Source organism: Poecilia reticulata, linkage group LG17 (genome assembly GCF_000633615.1).
Source record: "Poecilia reticulata strain Guanapo linkage group LG17, Guppy_female_1.0+MT, whole genome shotgun sequence".
Lineage (NCBI taxonomy): Eukaryota > Metazoa > Chordata > Actinopteri > Cyprinodontiformes > Poeciliidae > Poecilia > Poecilia reticulata.
Genome location: NC_024347.1, coordinates 7567023 through 7589596, shown reverse-complemented (window position 1 = coordinate 7589596; position 22574 = coordinate 7567023). Strand labels below are relative to the sequence as shown.

At 40.3% G+C, this 22574-nt stretch overlaps 1 protein-coding gene across 5 annotated transcripts in view; it reads right to left on the bottom strand.

The window, feature by feature from the left end:
• The window catches only part of mast3a (microtubule associated serine/threonine kinase 3a), a 74507-nt gene extending 57676 nt beyond the window's left edge, over nucleotides 1-16831 (bottom strand). Inside the window, exons 1-6 of one of the 5 annotated variants that reach the window (XM_008433454.2) lie at nucleotides 16479-16831; nucleotides 12453-12484; nucleotides 5201-5286; nucleotides 4467-4539; nucleotides 975-995; nucleotides 718-799 (exon numbers count right to left, since the gene is read on the bottom strand). In XM_008433454.2, coding sequence (XP_008431676.1) covers nucleotides 718-799; nucleotides 975-995; nucleotides 4467-4539; nucleotides 5201-5286; nucleotides 12453-12484; nucleotides 16479-16538 — 354 coding nt within the window. In that variant the 5' untranslated portion in view covers nucleotides 16539-16831. Of the gene's footprint in view, nucleotides 1-717; nucleotides 800-974; nucleotides 996-4466; nucleotides 4540-5200; nucleotides 5287-9709; nucleotides 10145-12452; nucleotides 12485-16478 lie in introns of those variants that run through there. The other 4 variants (XM_017310045.1, XM_017310046.1, XM_017310047.1 and 1 more) reach the window with 4 other exon arrangements.
• Between the last annotated feature and the right edge of the window lie 5743 nt (nucleotides 16832-22574).

Below are 22574 nucleotides of genomic sequence, written 5' to 3'. Positions count from 1 at the left end.
TGCCTAGGATTTCTGTCGGCTAATGTGTGGACTCTCAGGTTTTGCAAATGGGCCGACAACTCATGTAGTGTGTGCTGGACATTACACTAAGGAAATGAGGAAGGGACGGTCAGTGGAGAGCACCGGAGTTGAGCCGTTTTTTATTCAGCGTCATCAACAGAAAGAAAAAAAGGCAGGAAGAGAAGATAATTAAAATGAGGTCGATGGGTTTAATTTATCGTGCGATTAATTGATTTATCGTTTATCGCGACAGGCCCAAGTACAACAGCTGTAAGAAGCTTCCAGAAAGAAAACGACAGTTTCTAGGACGTTCAGCTTAATTTAAGACCGTTACAAGAATTTAGGCATCAGTACATAAAGAGACATTTAACGTGTTGTAGCAAAGTTTTGATATGTCAAATTCTATCCATGACCTATATATGGCAAAACATTGATCATTTTATTCCTCAAAGAGAGACTCTATTCTGTAAATGTACTGTACAGTTAAGTCGATATTTTTTAGTAGATTTTCTTTCTACTGTGAGTAATCAGAGCAGATTTACTACTCAGCCAATAAGCACCAGAGGTTTACAAGATGGCACGGCCCAGCCATCTGACTGTTGCAATGAGTGTGACTAACACAGGAGCTAAATGCTCCCCTGGTAGCAGTTTGGCTAAATAGGTTGAATATCTGATGAAGAGCATCAGACACAGAGTGATGTGTGGAGCTGAGCTTACAGAAACTGATGAACTGGGGGCGTTGGTGCAGTATCCAGAGGAGGGAACAGATGCCACAGACCATCGTCGCCCATCCGCCCTGCTGAAAAAAAGCAACACGACAAGCAGCTCAGTGGTCGCACCTGAAACCTTCACATCCTGTTCATGCTCTGCACTTCAAAAGGTTCTAGAAGCATTTCTGAAAAAACATCTTTCCATGCAGGTTTAGGCTGCGTGCAGACAGCAGTTGGTGCGCCGACCCGTCTGTGCTTTCTTACCTTTCGGTGCGGGCCAGCTGGCTACAGACACAAACAAGGGAGGAAATGCAGAGAAATAAAATTAAACAGTGTTCATGGTAGAGGCAGTCATTGTGTTGTTCAGTGTGTCCCAGCTCACAGCCAGTGGCTGGCTGATATGGGAGCTTCTCAACACCCACCCAAGCTGTTGTCACACTGCAGCAACCAGCTAGCTCATGCTTTAACACTGCATCAAACACACAAAGAAAATGGATTCCTATCCTTTCCTGCCCTCAATAAATCTTCCGCACGTCTCCTCTCACTTTTCCTTACTCTGAATTCTGAGGATGTGACCCAGTTTCACTCACTGATCCAACCCAAGGTGACACAAGCTTGAAGGTTTTGCAGTGGAGACATTTGGCTCAAATCACAAGAAAAGGTTCATGCGCATTCCATTTGCCATCATACTTCAAGGGTATTTACATAATCCATCTTCTGAAGACATTTAACAAATATAAAATATAAGTCCTTTTCATCTACCTGATGTTTACGTACATCACTGAAAGCTTCGTCTAATTTAGCGGTTCTCAACGGGGGCGGTACACGGCAGGACCTGGTCAATGACCTGAATAGAGCTGGGACCACAGTCTCAAAGAAAACAATCAGTAACACTCTACGCCGTCAAGGATTAAAATCCTGCAGTGCATGCAAGGTGCCCTTCCTCAAGCYAACGCATGTCAAAGCCAGTCTGATGTTTGTAAATGACCATCTGAATGATCCAGAGGAGGAATGGGAGAAGGTCATGTGGTCTGATGAGACAAAAATAGAACTTTTTGGTTTAAACTCCACTCGTCATGTTTGGAGGAAGAAGAATGATGAGTACAACCCCAAGAACACCATCTCAACCGTGAAGTATGGCGGTGGAAACATCATTCTTTGGGCATGCTTTTCTGCAAAGGGGACAGGACGACTGCACCATATTGTGGGGAGGATGGACGGGGCCATGTATCGTGAGATTTTGGCCAACAACCTCCTTCCCTCAGTAAGAGCACTGAAGATGGGTCGTGGCTGGGTCTTCCAGCATGATAACGACCCAAAACACACAGCCAGGGCAACTAAAGAGTGGCTTCGTAGGAAACATCTTAAGGTCCTGGAGTGGCCTAGCCAGTCTCCAGACCTGAATCCAATAGAAAATCTTTGGAGGGAACTTGAAGTCCGTGTGGCCCAGCGACAGCCCCGAAACCTGAAGGCTCTGGAGGAGATCTGTATGGAGGAGTGGGCCAAAATCCCTGCTGCAGTGTGTGCAATCCTGGTCAAGAACTACAGGAAACGTCTGATCTCTGTAATTGCAAACAAAGGTTTCTGTACCAAATATCAAGTTTCTTTTTTCTGGTGTATCAAATACTTATTTCACACAATAAAATGGAAATTAATTATTTAAAAATCATACATTGTATTTTTGTTTTAGATTTCATCACTCACAGTTGAAAAGTACCTATGATAAAAATTTCAGTCATCTACAAGCTTTGCAAGTGGGAAAACCTGAAAAATCAACAGTGTATCAAATACTTGTTCTCCCCACTGTATATTTATTTCTTCCATATTATTTTTCATGTTAATGTGTTAATGTGTTAATGCCATGAGGCCGATGACTTCATGACACTTTCAATTTGACTTAGTAGGATTTGATTAAGAACCAGATTTGCTCTTTGTAATTTATGTCCAGTAAAACTATTAATCTATAAATCAATAGACAGGTTGATATAAAGATATGATCCATGTTCCTGTCCCACATCTGTATGGCATTAAAAGGATCTGGAACTTCTGTTTTTCCACTGAAAGCTCTAGTTTCCACAGTAAATGCCATGTGGATGAAATTTTATGGATGATAAGCTGATGTCCCATTCTCCTGAAGTGAGCACAGAGCTGCACCACCAGAAACCGACAGAAACACTGAAGAGAAGAAGAGCTATGATTAATGTAGTTACAGTTCTATCCATGTTTTAATGTTACAGAGCTCAGTTGTTTTGCAAATATATCAAAGTTTAAACTGCCATTGTTGTACATCTTTTATCTGGTCATTTTGTGTAATATTTAACACAAAATGGCACAGAATAAGAATATATTTTTCACTGATTGGCAGCTGTTAGGCCTACCGATTTTAAGTTGAATGTCCATTGCATTTTTTGTAGACACCTGTGAAAATTTCTATTAACATGACTTTTTTGTTCTCTGGGAAATTGTTTTTGATGATAAATACAGAAACAAGCATAAAAATCAAAACATCTACAATAATGATAGTAACATTAATAATAAAATAATTGTCAGTGCAAAGTAGCCTACAAATTCTTTGGTGGGGGGCGGTGAGGTACCTGGATAAAAGCTAGGGCGCTGGCTCGAAAAAGGTTGAGAAACACTGGTCTAATTGCTCAACAGCTTTTTGCATGTTTGAACTGGTGACCCAAAACTAGACGCTAAAATAAAACTAGATGCTAGAAAGTTTCCCAGCATTCTCTGTTGAAACATATGCTCACTGTTTATTAGAAACATCCAACTACATAAAGCTCCTGTCAGTTATTTTTCTTGCACTAAAACATGACTTTCCTCTCTGCTTAGGCAAGCCAGCACACGTACAGCTAATCAGTGCTAGCATAACAAAATCACAGCAGAACTTGTGTGTTTACAAAACCAGAACAGCTGGCGTTGAGGCAGGCTATGTCCAGGATAAATTTAATACTGAAATTTAATCTCCCACTCAGCTGGCTGAAACTTCCCCCTCACTACAAGAAGCACAAATGTGGAATTCTGGAAATATATTACTTTGGAAAAAGTTAAAGAGCCCCACCCATCAACGTTGGCAACCCTGTTTAAATCTGTAGTTTAGTAGTAAATACCGTCCAGCAGATAGCTGCATGTTGGCTACCTGAGCAGATATACTTTTTGTGTTTGCTTTTTTTAATACACTATTTGTTAAGTATTGTCAACAATGTCTTACAATAATAACAAGCAGGTTATCAAGTTTTTATATGAGGGAACCCTGATTCATATTCCTCATACCATGACCATCTCATGCTGGATCAAGCCTAACAGACTTCATTGCTAATATGAAACAGGACTGATTCCAAACAAGTCCTGCCCGGACCGTGAAGTTCCACTGAAACACTGCCAGCTGCTCATTGGTGCAAAGCTATTATCCGCAAGTTGAGAAGACGAGGAAAAAGAAAAGACCTGTGTAAAAGAAGCATAGCATGGCCATGTGATATGAAAGCCAGCTAACTTTCTTCGGAAGATTTGCATGAAACCATCAATAACCAAGAAAGGAAACCCTGTGTAGTGGTAATGGTGACGACTTTATATCTTCTGATCGATCAGCTAACACTTTTGTCTGGTAAGAAACACAGGGGTAATTTTACCAGTGGCTTATTCTTGAATCAATTGCTTGATTCCCAATTCCCAGTTTGAACTGTGAGAAAATCTGCTGCTGTGATGTGGATTTGCATAAGTGGAATTGAACAATAAAAGCATCTGATTTACCTGCGGGCGAACTGGAAGTTGGAAGAGGTGCTAGTGGAGATATTCCTGGGGCTTTCTGAGGGACTACTTCCAGCTGGAACAGACACATCAAATCTTACTTAAAGGGGCAGTATTATGTATTTTCCAGGCACACAGTGCCATATTATAGCACAATCAAGTAACTATGTTAACTTCAGTTGTCATAAAAATGCTATCTGGTAGCAGTCCAGCAAGTCTAGGGGTCCCCAAAGTCAGTCCTTGATCCTGCATGTTTTAGTTCTCCCTGGTTTAATGCACCTGCATCAAATTATGGCTTGTTAAAAGGCCTAAGAACATTGACATGCTGAAAAGGTTTATACTACCACCAGGGAGAGAACTAAAACATGCAGGATGCTGGCCCTCGAGGACCAACTTTGGGCACCCCTGAGCTAGTCTGAAGGAGCTGAGTTGCGGGGGAATGGCTCTGTGAGGCAGCATCTCAGCTTGGAAACTGCAGCTTTAACATTTGTTGATACTAAGAAAAGCTGCATTCCAACCATATTTAACCAGCTAAATTTATGAGTAAAAGTGTGTTAAAGGAAGTTATGAAAAACAAGATAATGAGAAAGGGGAACCCGTCATTTTTTCCTAATGACACATGGAATCAAAACAAAGCTGAGGGAGCATGCATGCGACAGCACACATCAACGCCTCAATCCATTCATTCCAGACTGCCAAACATTTACGCGCACAAAGTAGAGTAGATAAACGAGTACCTGTTGCGAGATGAAGAGGTGAAAGAGGTCGCGACAGCGTGGGCGACGGAGTCCCGACCGCCAAACTTCTCCTCTTGTTACGGGAACTGAGAGAGAGCAGGGAATCAGGGATGAGAGATGAGATTAGCTCATGGTCCGCTTATGATCAACAAGTAGCACGTGGTGCTCACCCGTCTCATCAGCGCAGCAAAATAAAACGGCGTCAACCTATGAACTAAAGTGGGTTATGGTGATAAGGGAAACACCAGGTGCTTTATGATACCTGCAATTACATTTATAGACATGCAAAACTGGAGAACCAATATAATCATATTATCTCTTAATGGGCTACAATGAAGCCTATAACGGCGTTTTTCTGAGAAACATAATTCAATATACAAATAATAAATAATTTAAAAAAAATATATATATATATATATATATAGTAGCAAAAGTGTTTATTTTAGCTGAAGTAACCCACCCAGACCCATTAAAATCCTGACCCAGTAACCTTAAGATCAAAAGTGACTCTGTCCACTTCCTGCATGATTCCGCTGCATGCTCTGCCTGCAGGCTTTGTAATGCTTCATAGAAACTGTGAATTAGCTCTCTGTACATTAGTCTTCATCTCATTTCCAATTCGTCTCCATTTCAGCTTGGGTATAATTTGTGGAAAGAGGCTGGGTGTAATTATATGTTGCTTTCTGCTCCTTATCCTGGCAATGCTGGCTTTCTTTCTGGCGGCAATCTAAAACTACTGAGCCAACGAGACGTTAACAGAGTGCGACGTTTCTGGGTCGGTGCCGAGGCAGATTCAGCCACTTATGTGGTCTCAACCCCAAAAAGGTTGGAGAAAAATAAAGCAATCAGGAGCCTGAGTTTGCCTAAGATTTGTTCCAATTTTATTCTTATCAGACAAAATAAACAGTCTGTCCTAACAAAGAAACAGACAAGAATGTGCAGAAGTAGCAGTGCTGTATCACACCCAGACCACGTGAGCAGCTAGCAACTAGCACTTCCAGGTCTGTTTGCATTTGGACACAACACTGGACTGTGGGATCCTCACAAAAGGCCAGTAACGTTAGAGATATGAGTAAAATGTCAGATTCGATTAGTAGTGGATCTGAACCCACACTTTAGCACACCTCAACAATTCACTGTCCACAAAGGTGAAGCAGCAATTCTGTAGGAATCACTGGATCGCATGATTTTTTGATACAAACTTTGCTCAAAATTACTGCTGAAAATCTTTGATGAAACAATGACTATTCCCATGTGCCCTGCTAATCAAACTGCTTCTGTGTGTATCAATAGAAAAATCACATTTTACTCAGTGAAAACAAGCAGATAAAGAGGACAGAACAATGAAAAGGTTCTGGAATTGTGGCGCTCGTAGTGGCTCTGCTGTGTTAGTTCTGATTTGTTCTTTTTGTTTGACTTTTTATTGGTTGTGGTGTTGCATGTTTGGACAACCATTCCCTCTAGTTTTGGATGCTGTGCAGATTGAAGGAGTCTGCTCTCATTGTATTGTTTTACAGCCAGGAGCAGCTAAAGATCAAATAATACCTGAACTTTGACCCCAGAGGAGTTGAAAAGAAAGCTTTGTAGATGCAGAGCAGAGAGAAGGAGGAAGTTCAAACCATCCCTTCTATCAATCATAACACGTAAGCAGGGCTTAAAGTACAACGTCGCCCAACAAGGTACCTAGAAAAGGTAAAATAATCAAGAAGGTATTATTTTACCTTCTGGAAAAGGTCAAATAATATTTTACCTTTTCCAGATATTCTGTATGGCAAGAATACACAGGACTGTATTCTTGCCATACAGTCCTCTGTATTAATTATTGCTCAAAATGTTTTGCCATACCAGTTTATTCCTCTGTATTTACTTTAGTTTCTTAGTTTATTCTTGCATTTTGTTCTTCATTCATTTCCATTTAGTTTCCTTTGATTAGTATTATCTTCTCTTGGTTTATTGCTATGTTCACTTTGGTTGCTTTCCTGTTTCTGGATTTATTTTATTCGTTTATTGACCATCAGTAATCTTTACTCATCACCTGCTGTGCCTCCTAATCATCATGTTTCACATCACGTGTTAATTTTTCACTGTTCAGCGTCGGATTCTGTTTTTATGCCATAATTCACATCTAGTTTGTGCTCCGTTTTATGTCCCGCTTCCCCTGTTTCAGAGTTTTGCGCAATGTGCACATCGTTTTGTTTTTTTTACCCCCTAAGGTGCAGGGCGTATCGATGGGGAAAAGACAGACTGACATAAACCTTTTAAAACAACGGAAACAATTTCGGTATTTTGATTGTTGAAATTTAAATGTGCTGTGGTACCACTGTTCTATCACACCCGTTTCATACCGGACCACTTACAGCACCGGTATGCTGTAAGTGCATGAACCCTCTCCATCGTGATATCACCGATGGAGGGATTTCTTTATTTAAATGAGTTAATTTTTCAGAGGGATACAAAGTGAGGGTATCGTGATTTTAGTAATTACATGTTTATAAGAGCGATTTTCTGTTGTCCTTCCATGGAAGCGGGCAGCATCCAGACGGTACAATAAAACACTTTTTAATATAAGTTGCTGCTTTGACATGATCACAGAACTGCCAAAACATATGTACAAAAGTCCTCGATAAAACATCACTGGGTAAGACAAACTCCATCTTCTTTCATATCGCATTTGATTTAACCGCCGAACCGAACGCATGCGCTTCTTTTCTACAAAACGTTTTACAGCCATTGGTCAAGAACACGGGAGCTAGAATTCTGATTGGCAGACATCTTTGTCTATTATCTACAGTTTAGTTGAGGCGGGCCGTTTGGCCCAATGCTCGCTTTGCTTGAAAGTCTGGCCCCCAGACGGAGCTCTTTACGCCTAAGTTTCAAACGTCTGACTAAATAAATCTTCCTTATTTTAATTGTAAGTAGTTCTTTAAATGTCYTGTGAGATGATATACTTACCCATGTATCCATAACGACCGGAACTTGCAATATCCAGCAAGTTATTTTTGCAATTTACCGTCTATTAAACGAGTCCCCGGATTAATTACGCTCTCTGCAGCTGCAGCTGTGAAGTTGCCGTATTAACCCAATATTTGCTGGAAAGTGCAACGTCTCCCCTTTCAGAAACCGTTGGAATTTTTCAGATAGCGCTATGTGTGGCGGAATTACGGTACTGCAAATTTAGATGCGTCGCCGCCGACACGTTCCGGTCTAGAAGGATTTTAAGCCCGCAGACTACAGTTTGGTTGAGGTGGACCGTTTGGTCAAAAGCCGGAAATCCGGCCCCCGGCCGGAGCTCTTTAAGCCCTGCGTAAGGATCATATCCAAGACTCCATCTCTAAGCTCGGCTTTCTGGCCGTAAGCCCAGACTGAGATTTAAGGAGGAATAGCAAAACCAAATGAGGTGGATTAGCAGCACTGGCCATCTGATGGTCTCCTCCAGAACATTACTGTGGAATATCGTCTCCGCTGCCTGGATGCTGAGCTGTTAACATAAGGCCGTCATACAGAAACGGTCTTCAGTTAGAGGTCTCTTCTGATACGTTGCAAGACTGACTGCTACCACAGTTCCTTTCTACCGACCGCATCTTCATCCACATAAACTCTTTCAAGATACTTGCATGATGTGATTTAGGACATTTAATTTTCCATTGGGATAAATAAAGTATTCCTGCATTGAATAGAGTTGGTCATGTTCAAGGAAATCCCAACGTTTGCCTAATGTGATGTCACAAGAGGTGGAGTCTGAGGAGGGCAGACTTTTTCTTTAATGGATAATGATTTATAACACAATAGCAATATTAACAGAAAACCATGGCCATGGCATGTTGGCCAGATACTACGTCTAAGAGAGATTGTAAAGAAAAATAGGGGTAGTATCTTTAAATTTGACGTTTGTGTCTGCTTGAAGTAGGGAGCTCCATTTATTATCTGCAGTTTATAGAATCAATAATTTGCATTGGATGATTAAATCTAACAGCTCTAGAGGTAACTACAACAGTAAATACAAAGATTAAGAAACGTAGCAGGGATAATGACAAAGAGGATCCTCTATAGATCCTCGCTTGTTGACAAAGGCAGGCAGGTCCTTCAGGCATTACGGGCCAGACTGTTAAGGTTGATCGCATTTACCTGACAATTAAAAGCCAAACTACATTCTCTAACCGCATCAACGACGGATATCGACCAGCTCTCAGTCTTTGTGTCGCTTTATGCGACAGCTGGCAGCAGACAATGCAGTCCGTCTGTGCTAAACACACACATGCATACACACACACACCAAGTCCTAACAGGCCACGTTTCTCCGTAGGAAACAAGATCTAGGGCGGATGTAACCGACACTGAATGACTCCCAATAAACGTCCATTTGATAAATGTAGAAAAATACTAAAGAAATGGTAAAAATACTGCTTTTGTATGCTGTGAATTAGGTAAGCGTTCAACAATTGGCTTGCGCAGCAGCGCTTCATAAAGACCACCGCGTATTTCTATTCCCAAACAGCATTCGTTCTTTACCTTTTCGACCTTCTCATCATTGCTCCAGTCACAAAACTGGTTTTGTAGCTGGGAAGAACGGTCCAGTAGTAGCTTTGGTCGGACATATTGGTGGTCACAGATAAAGCCAGTGAAAATATGAGAATCAGTGTCCTCTCATTGGAGTGGGAGCATCATGTTTAACAGTCTCTCCCTGTGACTGTGTTGCTGGCCGTGGTTAGGCCACTACGCAGAGTCCAACAGCGGAAACTCCATTCAGCTCCTGGACAAACTGACCCCAGACACGCGGCAGGGCAGCTCGCTTCTCCTGAGTGACTGGAGCGGCCATGTCCGTTAAGCTCAGTTTTTTATCTCGGGAGCAGAATTTTAGTAAAGCCGTTTCTGTCGTCCGAGAAATGCAGCATCATACAGCGGTAGGTCCGTCAGCTCCGAGAGGGATACAAACTTTCCTCGCGCAGCCGCGAGAACAGGAACAACGGGGAGGCGGGACTAGTGGTGCTTTCAGGAGCTACTTGAAAAACTGGATTCACCACTATTCAGCAAAACAGTGTTCTTTGTAATTTTGTATTTTTGTGGTACACAAGTTTTACAAACCCACAGATCCTAACAGCTAAAATCATGGCTAAAATTATGTCGAGATTACATGGAAAGCTAGACGTAAAAGGTTTATAGCTTTGAAATCGTCAAATGTCCAAGAACACTGAAAGTTACTTTTTATCTGGATAAAAATGGCAGAGGTCTTTGCTTCATACAAGGCTCATATTTATCATAATTACCTTATAAACAGTCTCTTACTAAACTATTTATCCCCAAAAGCATTTTTAGATTTTCTCTCATAAACAACTCTGACTAAAACTGACTAAAGCAAAGTAGCTTTGCTATTATTAATTAGCATTATTAATTACGAATTCAGATTCGTAATTATCTACTGTGTAGAACAATATTTTGCAGCAATTATAACTGCAAGTCTTTAAGGCTTGATGTATCTAGAAACAGATGTTCTTTTACACAATGGTTCCAAAATACTTGTAAATTTAGTCACATTGGATGGAGTGTGTCTGTGACATCAAAATTAAGTCTTGCCAAAGAAGAAAAACTGGATTTATGTCTGAGCTTAAACTCAGTCATTTCAGCAGATGAATATTGAATCCAAACCATTCCAATACCGTTCTGGCTGCATGTGGGACTTTGTGTTGCTGAAGGATGAACCGACCCACAGTACAGGTATCTGTATCCTCTAACATGTTTTTTCTGTATGCCCTGTATTTAGCTCCACCTGTCTTATTTTGAGCAGTTTCACTTTTCCAGCTGAAGAAAAACATTCCTATACCAAGATGCTGCCACTGACATGATTCACCATGAGGAAGGTGTGCAGTGTTAATTTTCTGCTGCACCTAATTGTGCATATATCCATGCTCTTTCCATTTTCAAATAATGGGTGACTGGATGTTTAGATGGAACAGAGCTTGGTGATATTTTCAAAAGCCCCCTGATTTAAACTTCTCCACGCTTTTCTCCCTGACCTGTCTACTGTGTTTTTTGGTCTTCATGATGCCATTTGTTCTCTAAAAAAACTTCTCTTGCATAAAGAGAACATCTGAATTTATATTGAAACTGAATTACATACAGGTTTTTTTTACTAGGCAGTTTCTGATCTTAGGCAGTTGTACTCAGTTTTATCTAAGGGTATAAAAGGGCCAGATAAAAGTACAAGCTAAATATTTTTCAGTTGCATCATATGTAAAAACAATATATTGTCTTCCACGAAAGTTTGCGGTTCGAAGGAGGAGGTTTTTATTTCCATTTTATTTATTGTTTTCGGTTGTTTTATTTATTGTTTCAAGGTATTTAAAGTATCTTCCAGTTCTAGTGTTAAGTCTTTTTTTTTTTTACCAAATTAAATGTTTATTGAAATTAAACTTTTAAGGGCAAACTTTCATTATTATGCAATTATCATAATACTACTTTAAAATATTGTTTATTGCAATAATAACTGGGACAATCTATCATCCAGCAAAAGTTATCATTTCAGGCCTAGATACAACAAATAAAAATCAACATGGTGTTTGTCGGTCATCGTTTTTTTGAAGTCATCAAATCAATATGTTGCTTGCCTGAACCACCTTTGTGACCCAGCATGGCCAGTTTTCACAATTCCTTAAAATCAATTTAATTGTAATATTTCTATTCTGTCAGAAGAACTGTGCAACAAATCTGATGTTATATGCTCTACTCAGATTAGAGGTAGCTCATACATCGAGGTTTGTCTGGCTTGGCAACAAATTCACATGTGACTTCCTTCATGCTGTTTACATACGTCATTGTTCTAATCCTGACGTGCAAAGTTGAATTCCGACAAGAACCAACCTTGGGAAAACCCACTGCTCTAATAAATGGAATTGCATATCAAGTGCAAATATTCCTGTATCTATCTGAGTTAGACATCCAGCAACTAATTTTCAGCAAAGAGAACACTGAGCTTATTATCATAAAATGATCTCTGAACTGCAGGAAGCAGAGATGTTCTGCTCTAGATTTTTTTCTCTCCGTTTGCAAAAACCTGTCTGGGCAGTAAGACAGCTCGGTCTTTCAGGTACATTCAAACCTTCTTGCCTCACCAGAGGGTCAAGTAAACAAATAATTGGTGTAAGTGAGCACAAGAAAGCTGACGGTGATAGTGATCTGGCTGATCTGGTTTGAGGGGGGCAGAAAGGGCAACTGAGACTGACAGGGTGTACAGGAGAAGCAAGACAACAATACTTACACATTTCCTCTGCGTGGAAGGCTCAGCTCCTTCTGGAATAATGATTGAAAAGAAAAAGGAAGAAAAAGTTAAATTAGTATCTACTAAAGAAAAAAAAAAGCATTTCATGAATACCTGTAATCCAGATATTTTTAATATTCTATTAATTTAATATTTCAAACCTTGATGTTGACACCCCATGAATAAGATATTTAACATTTTTAGAGTTTTTAGAGACAGACTTTTTAATCACTTTTTCATGTTCAGAATACAACATTCACAGATTGCCATGTCTTTAAATATCATGCAAGAGGATTGTCATCTTGTGAGGGATTTTGCTGCGAGAGGATCTGGTGTGCTTCGCAAAATAGATGACCATGATGAACGAACACCATGCTGACATATTTATGCAACATTTCAAGACATCAGCAGGGAGGTTAAGGCTTGCCAAATTAGTTGCCAAGTGGCTTAAGGACAACTATGTCAACATATCTGACTGAAAATGTCTGTTTAATGTCAGACAGAGAGGAAAAATACAGAGGTTATGTCTTTTTTTAAACATATGTTGATATTTTGTTTCAACCACAGACAGATGTGGGGGAAATAGTCTCTTGACACTGTAAAACATGTCTAATGAGTTACTTCTTCTTTGGATTATTTCTCTTTCTGTGAATACGCTTTTTTTTATAACCCTCTTTGCCCCGTTGAAAAATACTGACGATGTGAAATCTGGAGAAATGAAACCCGTTTAGAGCAACTGGTTACTCAACATTTAGGCTGCATTGCATTTAAAACCATCATTGTCACACCAATAACTCCTCCCACAACATCATTCTTTGATAAATACCCACACATGAATGCCTATTTACACAGCAGTTCTTTGTTCACATCTCACCAAGAAATGTGAACTTTCAGAACATGAAGCTCTGATCATGGAACCAAAGGGGCATGGTGTACAGACATGTTCCAATGTGCTGCTACACACAGGATCCCACCCAGCTCCCTGCAGGAGGGAAGAAAAACTGCTGGCTGACAGTGACTGCCATTGGTTTTACTGTCGAGCTGTCAACATAAAGCGCCAAATCTTAGATGTACATGCAATACATATGAGAGAAAAAGGGATGCAGTGTTTTGCTACTAATTTTCAACACTATGACAATGAGATAGCAAGGTCCAATGAAATCACATTTCACAGCTTAGTAAAAAGTTTTATTTAAAAAAATGCAGAGAGGGAAATAGGTCAGCTATGCTAACTTGACTTTGACAACTTTAACGTGTAGATGTGTTGCAGAATTCGGTGTGTTTCGGTTTAGTTAAAAAATAAAAAATATATATGTATAATAGCAGGGGTGCCCAAAGTTTGTCCTCGAGGGCCAGCATCCTGCATGTTTTAATTCTCTCCCTGGTGGTTGTAACAACCTCCTCAGCAAGTCATGTTCCTCTTAGGCCTCTAATGAGCCATAATTTGATCCAGGTGTGTAAAACCAGGGAGAGAACTAAAACATGCAGGATGCCGGCTCTCGAGGACCCACTTTGGACACCCCGAATCTATTGAGAAAGTGTTCTGCTGATGATCACCATCAATTATGTAATGAATTGCTACTGTGTACTATGTTTAGATGATCACTTAATAATGGCAAAATAAACATCAGGCCTGAAAGCATACAACAGACTGTGTGTGGGAAATGTTTCCAGAGTTTTTTATTGTTGAATCCTGATAAACTTGAACGTAATCTTTTTTCTGTCAGCTAATAAAGCTGTTGCCAGTCTGTTATGGCAACGGGTCTCTGTGTAGCATGGCCGACATAGAAAAGAGAATACGAGTGGTTCTGAGTTCAATGGTTTGTCCGCATTAACTTAACTTAGCTGTGGTGCACTACACTAAATTAATAATAACTACATCTCCAGGTTTCATTTGGTTAACAGGATTGTTCTAGCACAGTGTTTCTCAACCCTGGTCCTCAGTGCCCCCTGCTCTGCATGTATTCCAGAACAGCTTATTCAAATGATTGCATGACCATCAAGTACTGCAGAAGCCTGTTAATCACCCAGAGATACAATTCAGGTGTGTGGCAGAAGGGAAACACCTAAAACACGCTGACGACCAGGGTTGAGAAACACTGTTCTAGTAGTAAAAGTAAAAGAATAGTCTTTTTCCCCTCCAGTATTGTTCACATGCATGAAATTTCCAGATGAAAACAATGATATGTAACATCTCCAGAAATCAGCAACATGCACCTGAGCAATGAGCATACAATACATGTTTGGGATGTGCCCCAAGTTTGGCTAAGCATTCATGCTGTTCAGATGTATTCAGTTCTTTAGATACAAGAAAAGTTGTGCTGCATCCTCAACAAGATATTGCCTACATCTAAGTATTCTGGAAAACATTTGCTCAGATTAGACAGACCATGAAAATACACCAGTGGCTTTGATCTATTTGTACCTGCAGACTTTGTTACAGCTGCTGCTGTTCTTTGCTTTGCACATGGGCACAATACCACTCATTCTGCTGCCTCATTTCAACCTTGCAGCCATTACAGATCTGTGAGTAGCCCCAACCAGAAGCTGCATACCCTAGATTGAAAGTATAATTTAAAAAGGGATCAGTTGAGCAATATTGCACAATGAACTGCCTTGATGTAATTTCTGATAGGCTGTTATAATCAACATGTGATGTGTTGATGCATTCTTTCCATGGCAATTATATGTCCAGTCGTGTATACATGGTATAGAATTTAGTGGCTGAGATGCCAAATCATGACACAACAATAATATGACATTGCATGTTTTCCTAACATTTTGCAGCCTTAATCAAAACAAAGAAATCAAGTTCATCGTATAATAAAAAAGTAAAAGCTGCACACTGAGCTTGGTTCTGCTGGAGGTTTTTTTCCTGGTTAAAGGAAGTCATTCCTCTCTATATTTTATTTGGCTGCAAAAACACTTCATTACTCAGTTTCTAATGCGTTTATATTATCGCCATTTTAAATCCATTTTCATGAGAATTTATTCTTATTTGTTTATATCTTTATTTTGTTTGCTGTTCCTAATATTTTAATCCATTAGCCCATTTAAAAATTAACATGAGTCAAAGACAGTAAAAAGCTAAAGTTGGACTTATTCATCAGATGGCTGCTTTCTGTCATTCCCACTTGTTTTCTTTCTGCTGCAGTGTAAATATCATTTGCTACAGCACAACCCAGTTCTTTTCAGAACAAGTGGGCCTTGTAGCCATTAGTGGCACGAATACAAATCATACTCCACAACTACTGCATGCAAGTCCAGACACATTAAATAAGACTTTCCTGGTTATGACACTTTAGCAATGGCTGCTTGAGGCCATCGGAACACATTTTCTTTGTGATTAAACGTATTTAAATGAATCTATTTCTGCATAGAGACAATGTTTCGACTCAAACCACCATCCACATTCACCAGGACCAGGGAGGGTTGCACCTAATCTAAATACCATGGATGTATGCAGTTAATGGCTGGGAAAATCCAGTTTTGGAGAGCATTTCATCACAAAGCCATATTCTCTCTGGAGAACAGACCATCTTACCAATGCAGCTCACATGTACATTAATATAAGAGACAAGAAGGATTCCCATTTAGAATGCTCCCTAGCAAACATGGCACACAGTAAAAAGATAAAAGGGATTATTCAATCAATCCCTTTCACAGGGATCTTTTGGGGGTTGGGGGGTTGTCCCGATAACCAAGGCAACCACATCATCGAAAGCAACAAGGACAATTTTAGAATGAAGAAGGAAAACGGTGTTGTCAGACCTGACTGATCCATTTCATTGTTTACTCAAATCAGACTGTTAACCCGTTCGTTTAGTTCATTTGTTCTGATGATCGGAAGAGAATATGATCTGCTGCTATAATTAATATTTCTGAAAGATCTAATGATAAACTGTTAGTGAGCTACTGAACTAGAGAGTAAAAAACACAAATGAGTCTCTACACCCAGCATAGTAACCAAAACCATTCAGTCTGCCTGGAAACAACCGAACCGAACCGAGCCGAGGCTGTGTTTACCTGCAGCCCGCGGCGTCTCAGGATGTTCGGCTCATCCATTAGTGAAGAACAAAAAGACATTCAGTCAATCAGTCAGTCAGCCCATGCTGCGCTCTGTCCTCTGCGCGGAAGCTCGGATTCTGCCGTAGCCGCGTTAATGCTGCTGCTGCTGCTGCTCGGCCGCTACAGTCTCCAGCACCACCAGTAGCTGTTACTCTATTCCCCTCTTCCTCCTCCTCCACCACCTCCCTCTCTTCATCCCCCCGCGGAGAGCAGTACACAGCACTACACAGCCAGGACCCAACAAGGTGTTCGCTTCAATTATTTGATCAGATGGATGAAACAAAAGCAGGGGAAACGGAAGAAGGGGCGGGGCAGGGCTGACCTCAATTAACAAGAGAACACAGAGAGACAACAGGTAGGGAGGAGACTAGGGGGCGTATCTAATGCGGCTCTCTCAGTAAACGTGTCATATTACACATGGAAGTACTATCATTTCAGACTCTAATAACGGTGGACCAACCCAGTTCCTCATAGTAGATTGTAACAGTGGCTCCACTAAGGAGGGCCATGGCCCCTTAAAAACCCTGATATGTTCATACAAAGGCACAGAGAGTCATCTTCTTTAATACAAATGCAAAACTCAATTAGAGTATATGCACGCCCAGGGTGGCATCAGAAAGGGATGGGGCACCCAAGAACTAGAAGATAAAATATACTTTATTTGTCTCCTCAACATGTTTGTTACTGTTTGTATGCATGTAGTGAAGTGAGTTTCCCTGAACTGATGCTGGATGCTGAGTACTGGAAGACTACTCTCTCTTGACTACTACTGACTTTCTCTCTTGTTCTCGATGAAGGCAGATGCTTTTTTTCTCTGCTCCCTCCCTGCCCATGCCTGCCCTGCTTGCTCTCTTTTTGTTCTGTCTTTTTCTATATTTTGGAGCCTTTCTTTGCACATCCTCCAAATCTACAAATTATGGATCTGGTCAACCGATCTATCAATGCAATTGATCAAATTTTTGACGTCTGGGCACAGGAGAGCCCTCTAATAGCTCCCTTCTCGAGATCGAGCCGCATGTTTTGATACCACTTTTGTGGGGGTGCACGCAGCGGTACGAGCCGCATTAACAGTGACGGAATAAAAATAAATAAAGAAAGAAAGAAACATTCTATTAGGTGTAGAACAATCGGTGCCTGCAATGCAATGCATGGAGGCAGAAAGTCAGTCACTGCTCTCCCTGTGCATTACTATGGCATGCCCCAATAAAGACATTCTATGAGGTGTAGAACAATAGGTGCCTGCCATGCAATGCATGGAGATTGCTCTCCCTATGCATTGCTATGGGCAGGCCCCAATTAATATTTGGGGGAAAGTCTTGTTCTCCTTGGTCACAAACCTCAAACCTACTGGCAGTCTATTTCCTCAGTCCTACTGGCAGTCTATTTCCACCTTGGGGTTGTTGTCAACAACCCCAAGGTGGAGTTGTTGACAACTTCTGGTTATCCTGCTGTAAGGAGCAGAGTATCAGATTCCTACCTTAGTGTTGCCACACTTTTAAGATTTTATTTTGTAAACAAAGCTATTCTGTGAATTTGGAGAGATGATGCACAAAATGTGACCTTTAAAAAGGTTTATTCCAGGCTAAATAAAAGCTAAACCTTTAAAGTACATTTTTATTGACTTTAAAACATAACACATCCCTAGGTTGGATGGGGCCCTGAGAAGGTTTACATTTTGGAGCCCACTTAAACTAAGACTCTCTCCTTCCTGCCAGCTTAGCACCATTTATATCTCTTTTAAAGTATTTGTGCTTGATCATTATTTGTGTGCCGCATATTTAACACAACTTGGTTTATGATTAGCTACTGATTAACTAGCTAAACTGACTGCATGACAGTGTTGTACATGACTCTGAAATCAGTCGCTTATCAGATGTCATCTTGCTTTGAATTAGCCTGCTCACTGAGCACAACAGTTAGCAAACCCAATTGGTTTTCAAACGTGCATCTTTGTTAAAGTTGAATTGGGTGTAATGCAACTCCCAGATCCAAGCTCCAATCTCTGAGAGGGTGTTATGTGTGATGAATATGAATATGTATTGTTAATTAATCTAAGAACAAAAGAAGCAACTGAACCTAATTGCCATTAGCATTTTTGCTACTCTGAGGCTAGATTTTCTTGTGGAAAACATGAAAATGATCTTTCTGTTTTGAATTTCTAGTGAAGAACTCAGGATTTAACTATAAGCAATTCAGTTTAATCCAATATCATTTATAAATATATTAATTTAACATTATGTTCAGGGGTGAAAGTAGTTTTAAATTCTTGAGGGTACTATGACCAAAACAAAAAAAAATTATATATATATATATATACACTGCTCAAAAAAATAAAGGGAACACTTAAACAACACAATATAACTCCAAGTAAATCAAACTTCTGTGAAATCAAACTGTTCACTTAGGAAGCACTTAGGAAGCAACACTGATTGACAACGGGGACCCTCGTCGGGTCAATCAGTGTTGCTTCCTAGGTGGACAGTTTGATTTCACAGAAGTTTGATTTACTTGGAGTTATATTGTGTTGTTTAAGTGTTCCCTTTATTTTTTTGAGCAGTATATGCATTGTTGTTGTGCAACACCTCCCTCTCCTTCTCTCTCTCTACCTCCCCTTCTTAGAGGAGGGAGATGTGCAGCCAGCTCTCCATCTAACGGGTAAATTGAGTTTTCTAAATCTGAAAGGATTTACCCTGTCCAGAACTAAGTAAACTCTGCTTAAGCTGGCGTCGAGAAAGACTAGCCTGGTTTCTAACGATCTCCCCCTCCAGATGTCCCACCCTTCTTCACCCTGTGAATTAGCCAGATTGAGCAGCCTGCAATAAGCTAGTTTCACAGAGCACACCTGTTAACAGTCGCTCTTTCTCTTTATTACAACTTGCACTTGTTACTGAACCAGGTTGGTTTTAGTGACTCGGGCGAGTCCCAAGGATGTTGTTTTGGCTAAAAGCAACGTATAGAACATTTTCCACTTTTTCCTCCCAGAATCAAACTTCATAGCTATTTTACAACCATCAAAGAACTTTAAGTTGACTCATTAATTGAATGTCCACAACATCTTTTAAATTTTCTTAATGCTAATTATTTTATTAGTAAGGCAATTTTGCAAGGGTCAGTGCAGCTTAATTCAGTAGCAGAAATAATCAAATAAGTAAAATCAATAATCTAGCCTATCTTTCCCTAATGCTGACACTGTGAACTAAAAGAGGGAAACTTTGAGAGAGACGGACAGAGTTTGGCATTTTGAACCCCAGAACTGGCCTGATGATGAAGAAGGTGTTGTTGCAGCAGCAGGAGGTTCCCAGTACAGAAAGAGTACTGACTTAGAGCGGCAGATCTCGGGCCTCCGGGTGACTTCCCCATGCGCGTAGCGGTCCTCAGCTTCTTGTCTTGCAGCCCTGTAGCTCCCTTCTCCTCGTCTCACGATCTTCCTGGTCCCACGGAAGGAACACACCAGTTCTTCCTCTTTGCCTTTCTTCTTTGCCTTTGTCTTTATCTTCATCTTTGCCTTGGTCTTTGTCTTTGGGGGACTAAACCCAGCTGATGTGAGAAGTGCAATTTGAAGCCACATGTTGCGGGGCTAACGGGTTGGTCCCCATGTGCAGAACAGTCTTCGGCTCTGTGGCCCCGGCTCTTCTTCAGCTGCAAAGTTCTTTGTCCATCTCGATCTTGGCTCGAAGCAGCCTGAAGGATCCAACCAAAGATTCCTCTTTTGCACCCACCTTATAAAGGGTTTATCCACCTTTCGGTGTGTTTGCATTGGCTAGCTTTGTTGCTGTGCCTGTTTCATTGGCTGACTGCTTGGACAGATGATCTCATATCCATCACCTTGGAGACATCATGACCTAATGTCTGTTCTAATGTCCCGGAGTTGCTCAACAGTCCTCCTACGCCTGTTGCTTGCCCAACCTTTTCTTAGGAAAGTTGAAGTTTAGCAATAAGACCTTGGTCACCTCTGCTCTCCTATTAGTTCCTCTTTTCCCCTGACTTTTCACCTCCCATCCACCTCCAACACAACATCAGTGATCTTTAATTACAGTTGCAACATTTTACACCATTTCAAGTTCAATGTCAAAATCACATTTATAACCTTTTAATTCCTCTGATTTAACATTAATTTATAACGTTATAACCATAACTTAGTTATTCTTATTATAATTATAATGTGAGTTATTACAGACATTTCTGAAAAGAAACCAAGAATATCCATTATTCTAATTATCTGATATCATGTTACAGTTACTTGTTTCACCTTTAAGTACTTCCACAAGTGTAAGAGTAAGTGTAAATATTCTTATAATCAAACCAACATCAACCACTGGTTAAACCAATATTAATTATTGGCCCAATTATAAGTCATTAATTTAAGTATTTTACTCTGGGTTTTATCCAATTACTCAAAATGTTTAGATTTTATTCTTTAAACCTTTAATGCTTTAAAATAAGGAATGGTCTGAACTATTTTTAGACTGATGCAAACTGGAAACTTCCTCTTTATTACGGAAACCAGCTCTTCCTGTTCCATGACTCTCTTTCTGCCTGACTATGATTTTTTATGATTAAATAGAAAAAAGTAGAATTAAAGCTAAGTTTGCAGGACACAATAACAACACACACAACCAGATTAATTTTATTACCGTCTGACACTACTGTTGGGTCTTGATGTCACCTGTGTAATTAATTTTAAGGTAATTTTATTTATTATTACTATTAAACTAAAATCTCCAGCAATGGGAAGTGGGATGAGCTCGACTTTTCTCGACAATATATATATATATATATAAAATAATAACCTTTTTCAACCTTTATAGCTCCACTGTTGAAAATGAGGCTCAAACATTCACAAATAACAGTCAAATAAAATCTAGTTCAACATCTGGTTTGAGGTGATTCCTCTGGAACGTGTTGTAGAAAAAACATCCCAACTTCAGAAGATGTGCTTTAACCTAACAGAGCTCTGTGGTTCCTCCTGTCAGTATGAGAGTCAGGGTGAGGAGGCGCCATGTTAGGAAGAGAAGTGGAAGAGCTGCAGGAACTTCAGAACAAACAGGTCATGATGCTGGGCTATTGATTATCCCTCTGTCTGGACACAAGATCAATATAACGAGTTAAAAAGCTTAAAATGAATGGATGTTCAGGATTTAGGTCTCAAGGCATCTCAAGGTGTCAACATTGCACCCAGTGGGCTGAAGTAAATACAGTTTTTGTCATGTTGGATTTCAGTTTCTTGACCCACATGCAAGTTCACACAACACCAGAGAACACTGTTCAGTGAAAGTTTAATACATTTCAAGGTACAGTCTGATTGTGCTCCAGAGGATGAGTAGGCGGGTCAGCTCAGGTTCTGTTCGGAGAAGGGGGACATTAGTAGGGACCGGAGTTGAGAGATCTTGATTGGTTTAGAGGGATACGCTTACTGTCTTTTGGATGGTGGTTGCACGGAGGGAAAAGGCTAGGATCCGGGAGCGTTCTCGATGATCAGAGATAGAGAGAGGAGGAGAGCGGCAGGTGAAGATGTTCGGTCTTGGCAGCAAACACACTCGTAGTCCAGACTTGGTTCTTGGCTTGATTCCTTCAGCTCATCGGTTTCTGAGGGAAGACTAAAACATTACTTGAAGTCACTTAAAAACATCCACAACATGATTTCTGGTTCGACTCTGACCAACAAGTGGGACCATCGAGCGATGAGTGACTGCTCCACTGCTTCTTAAAGGTCCACCAGTCAATCACTCGAAATCCGCTGCCGGTGTTACGTCAATCCGTGTTTCCCCATCAGATACAGTTCTCCCTGCGTCTTCTTGCTGCTCCGCCCCGCCCACGCGGCAAAATCTGCGTGTGCTCGTGATGAGCACTGAGAAGGTGTCCGTAGGGAATTATGGACACCGTGAAAGCTCAAACAACATGTTTCAGCAAAGTTGTCACTTTTTTCACGTTTTTGCGGGAGACAAATAGTAATAATACTAATAACAATAATAATAAAAAATAGTAGTAATGATAAATACATTTATGTCACATATATTATAATTATTATAAATATATATGTTTAATTTATATATA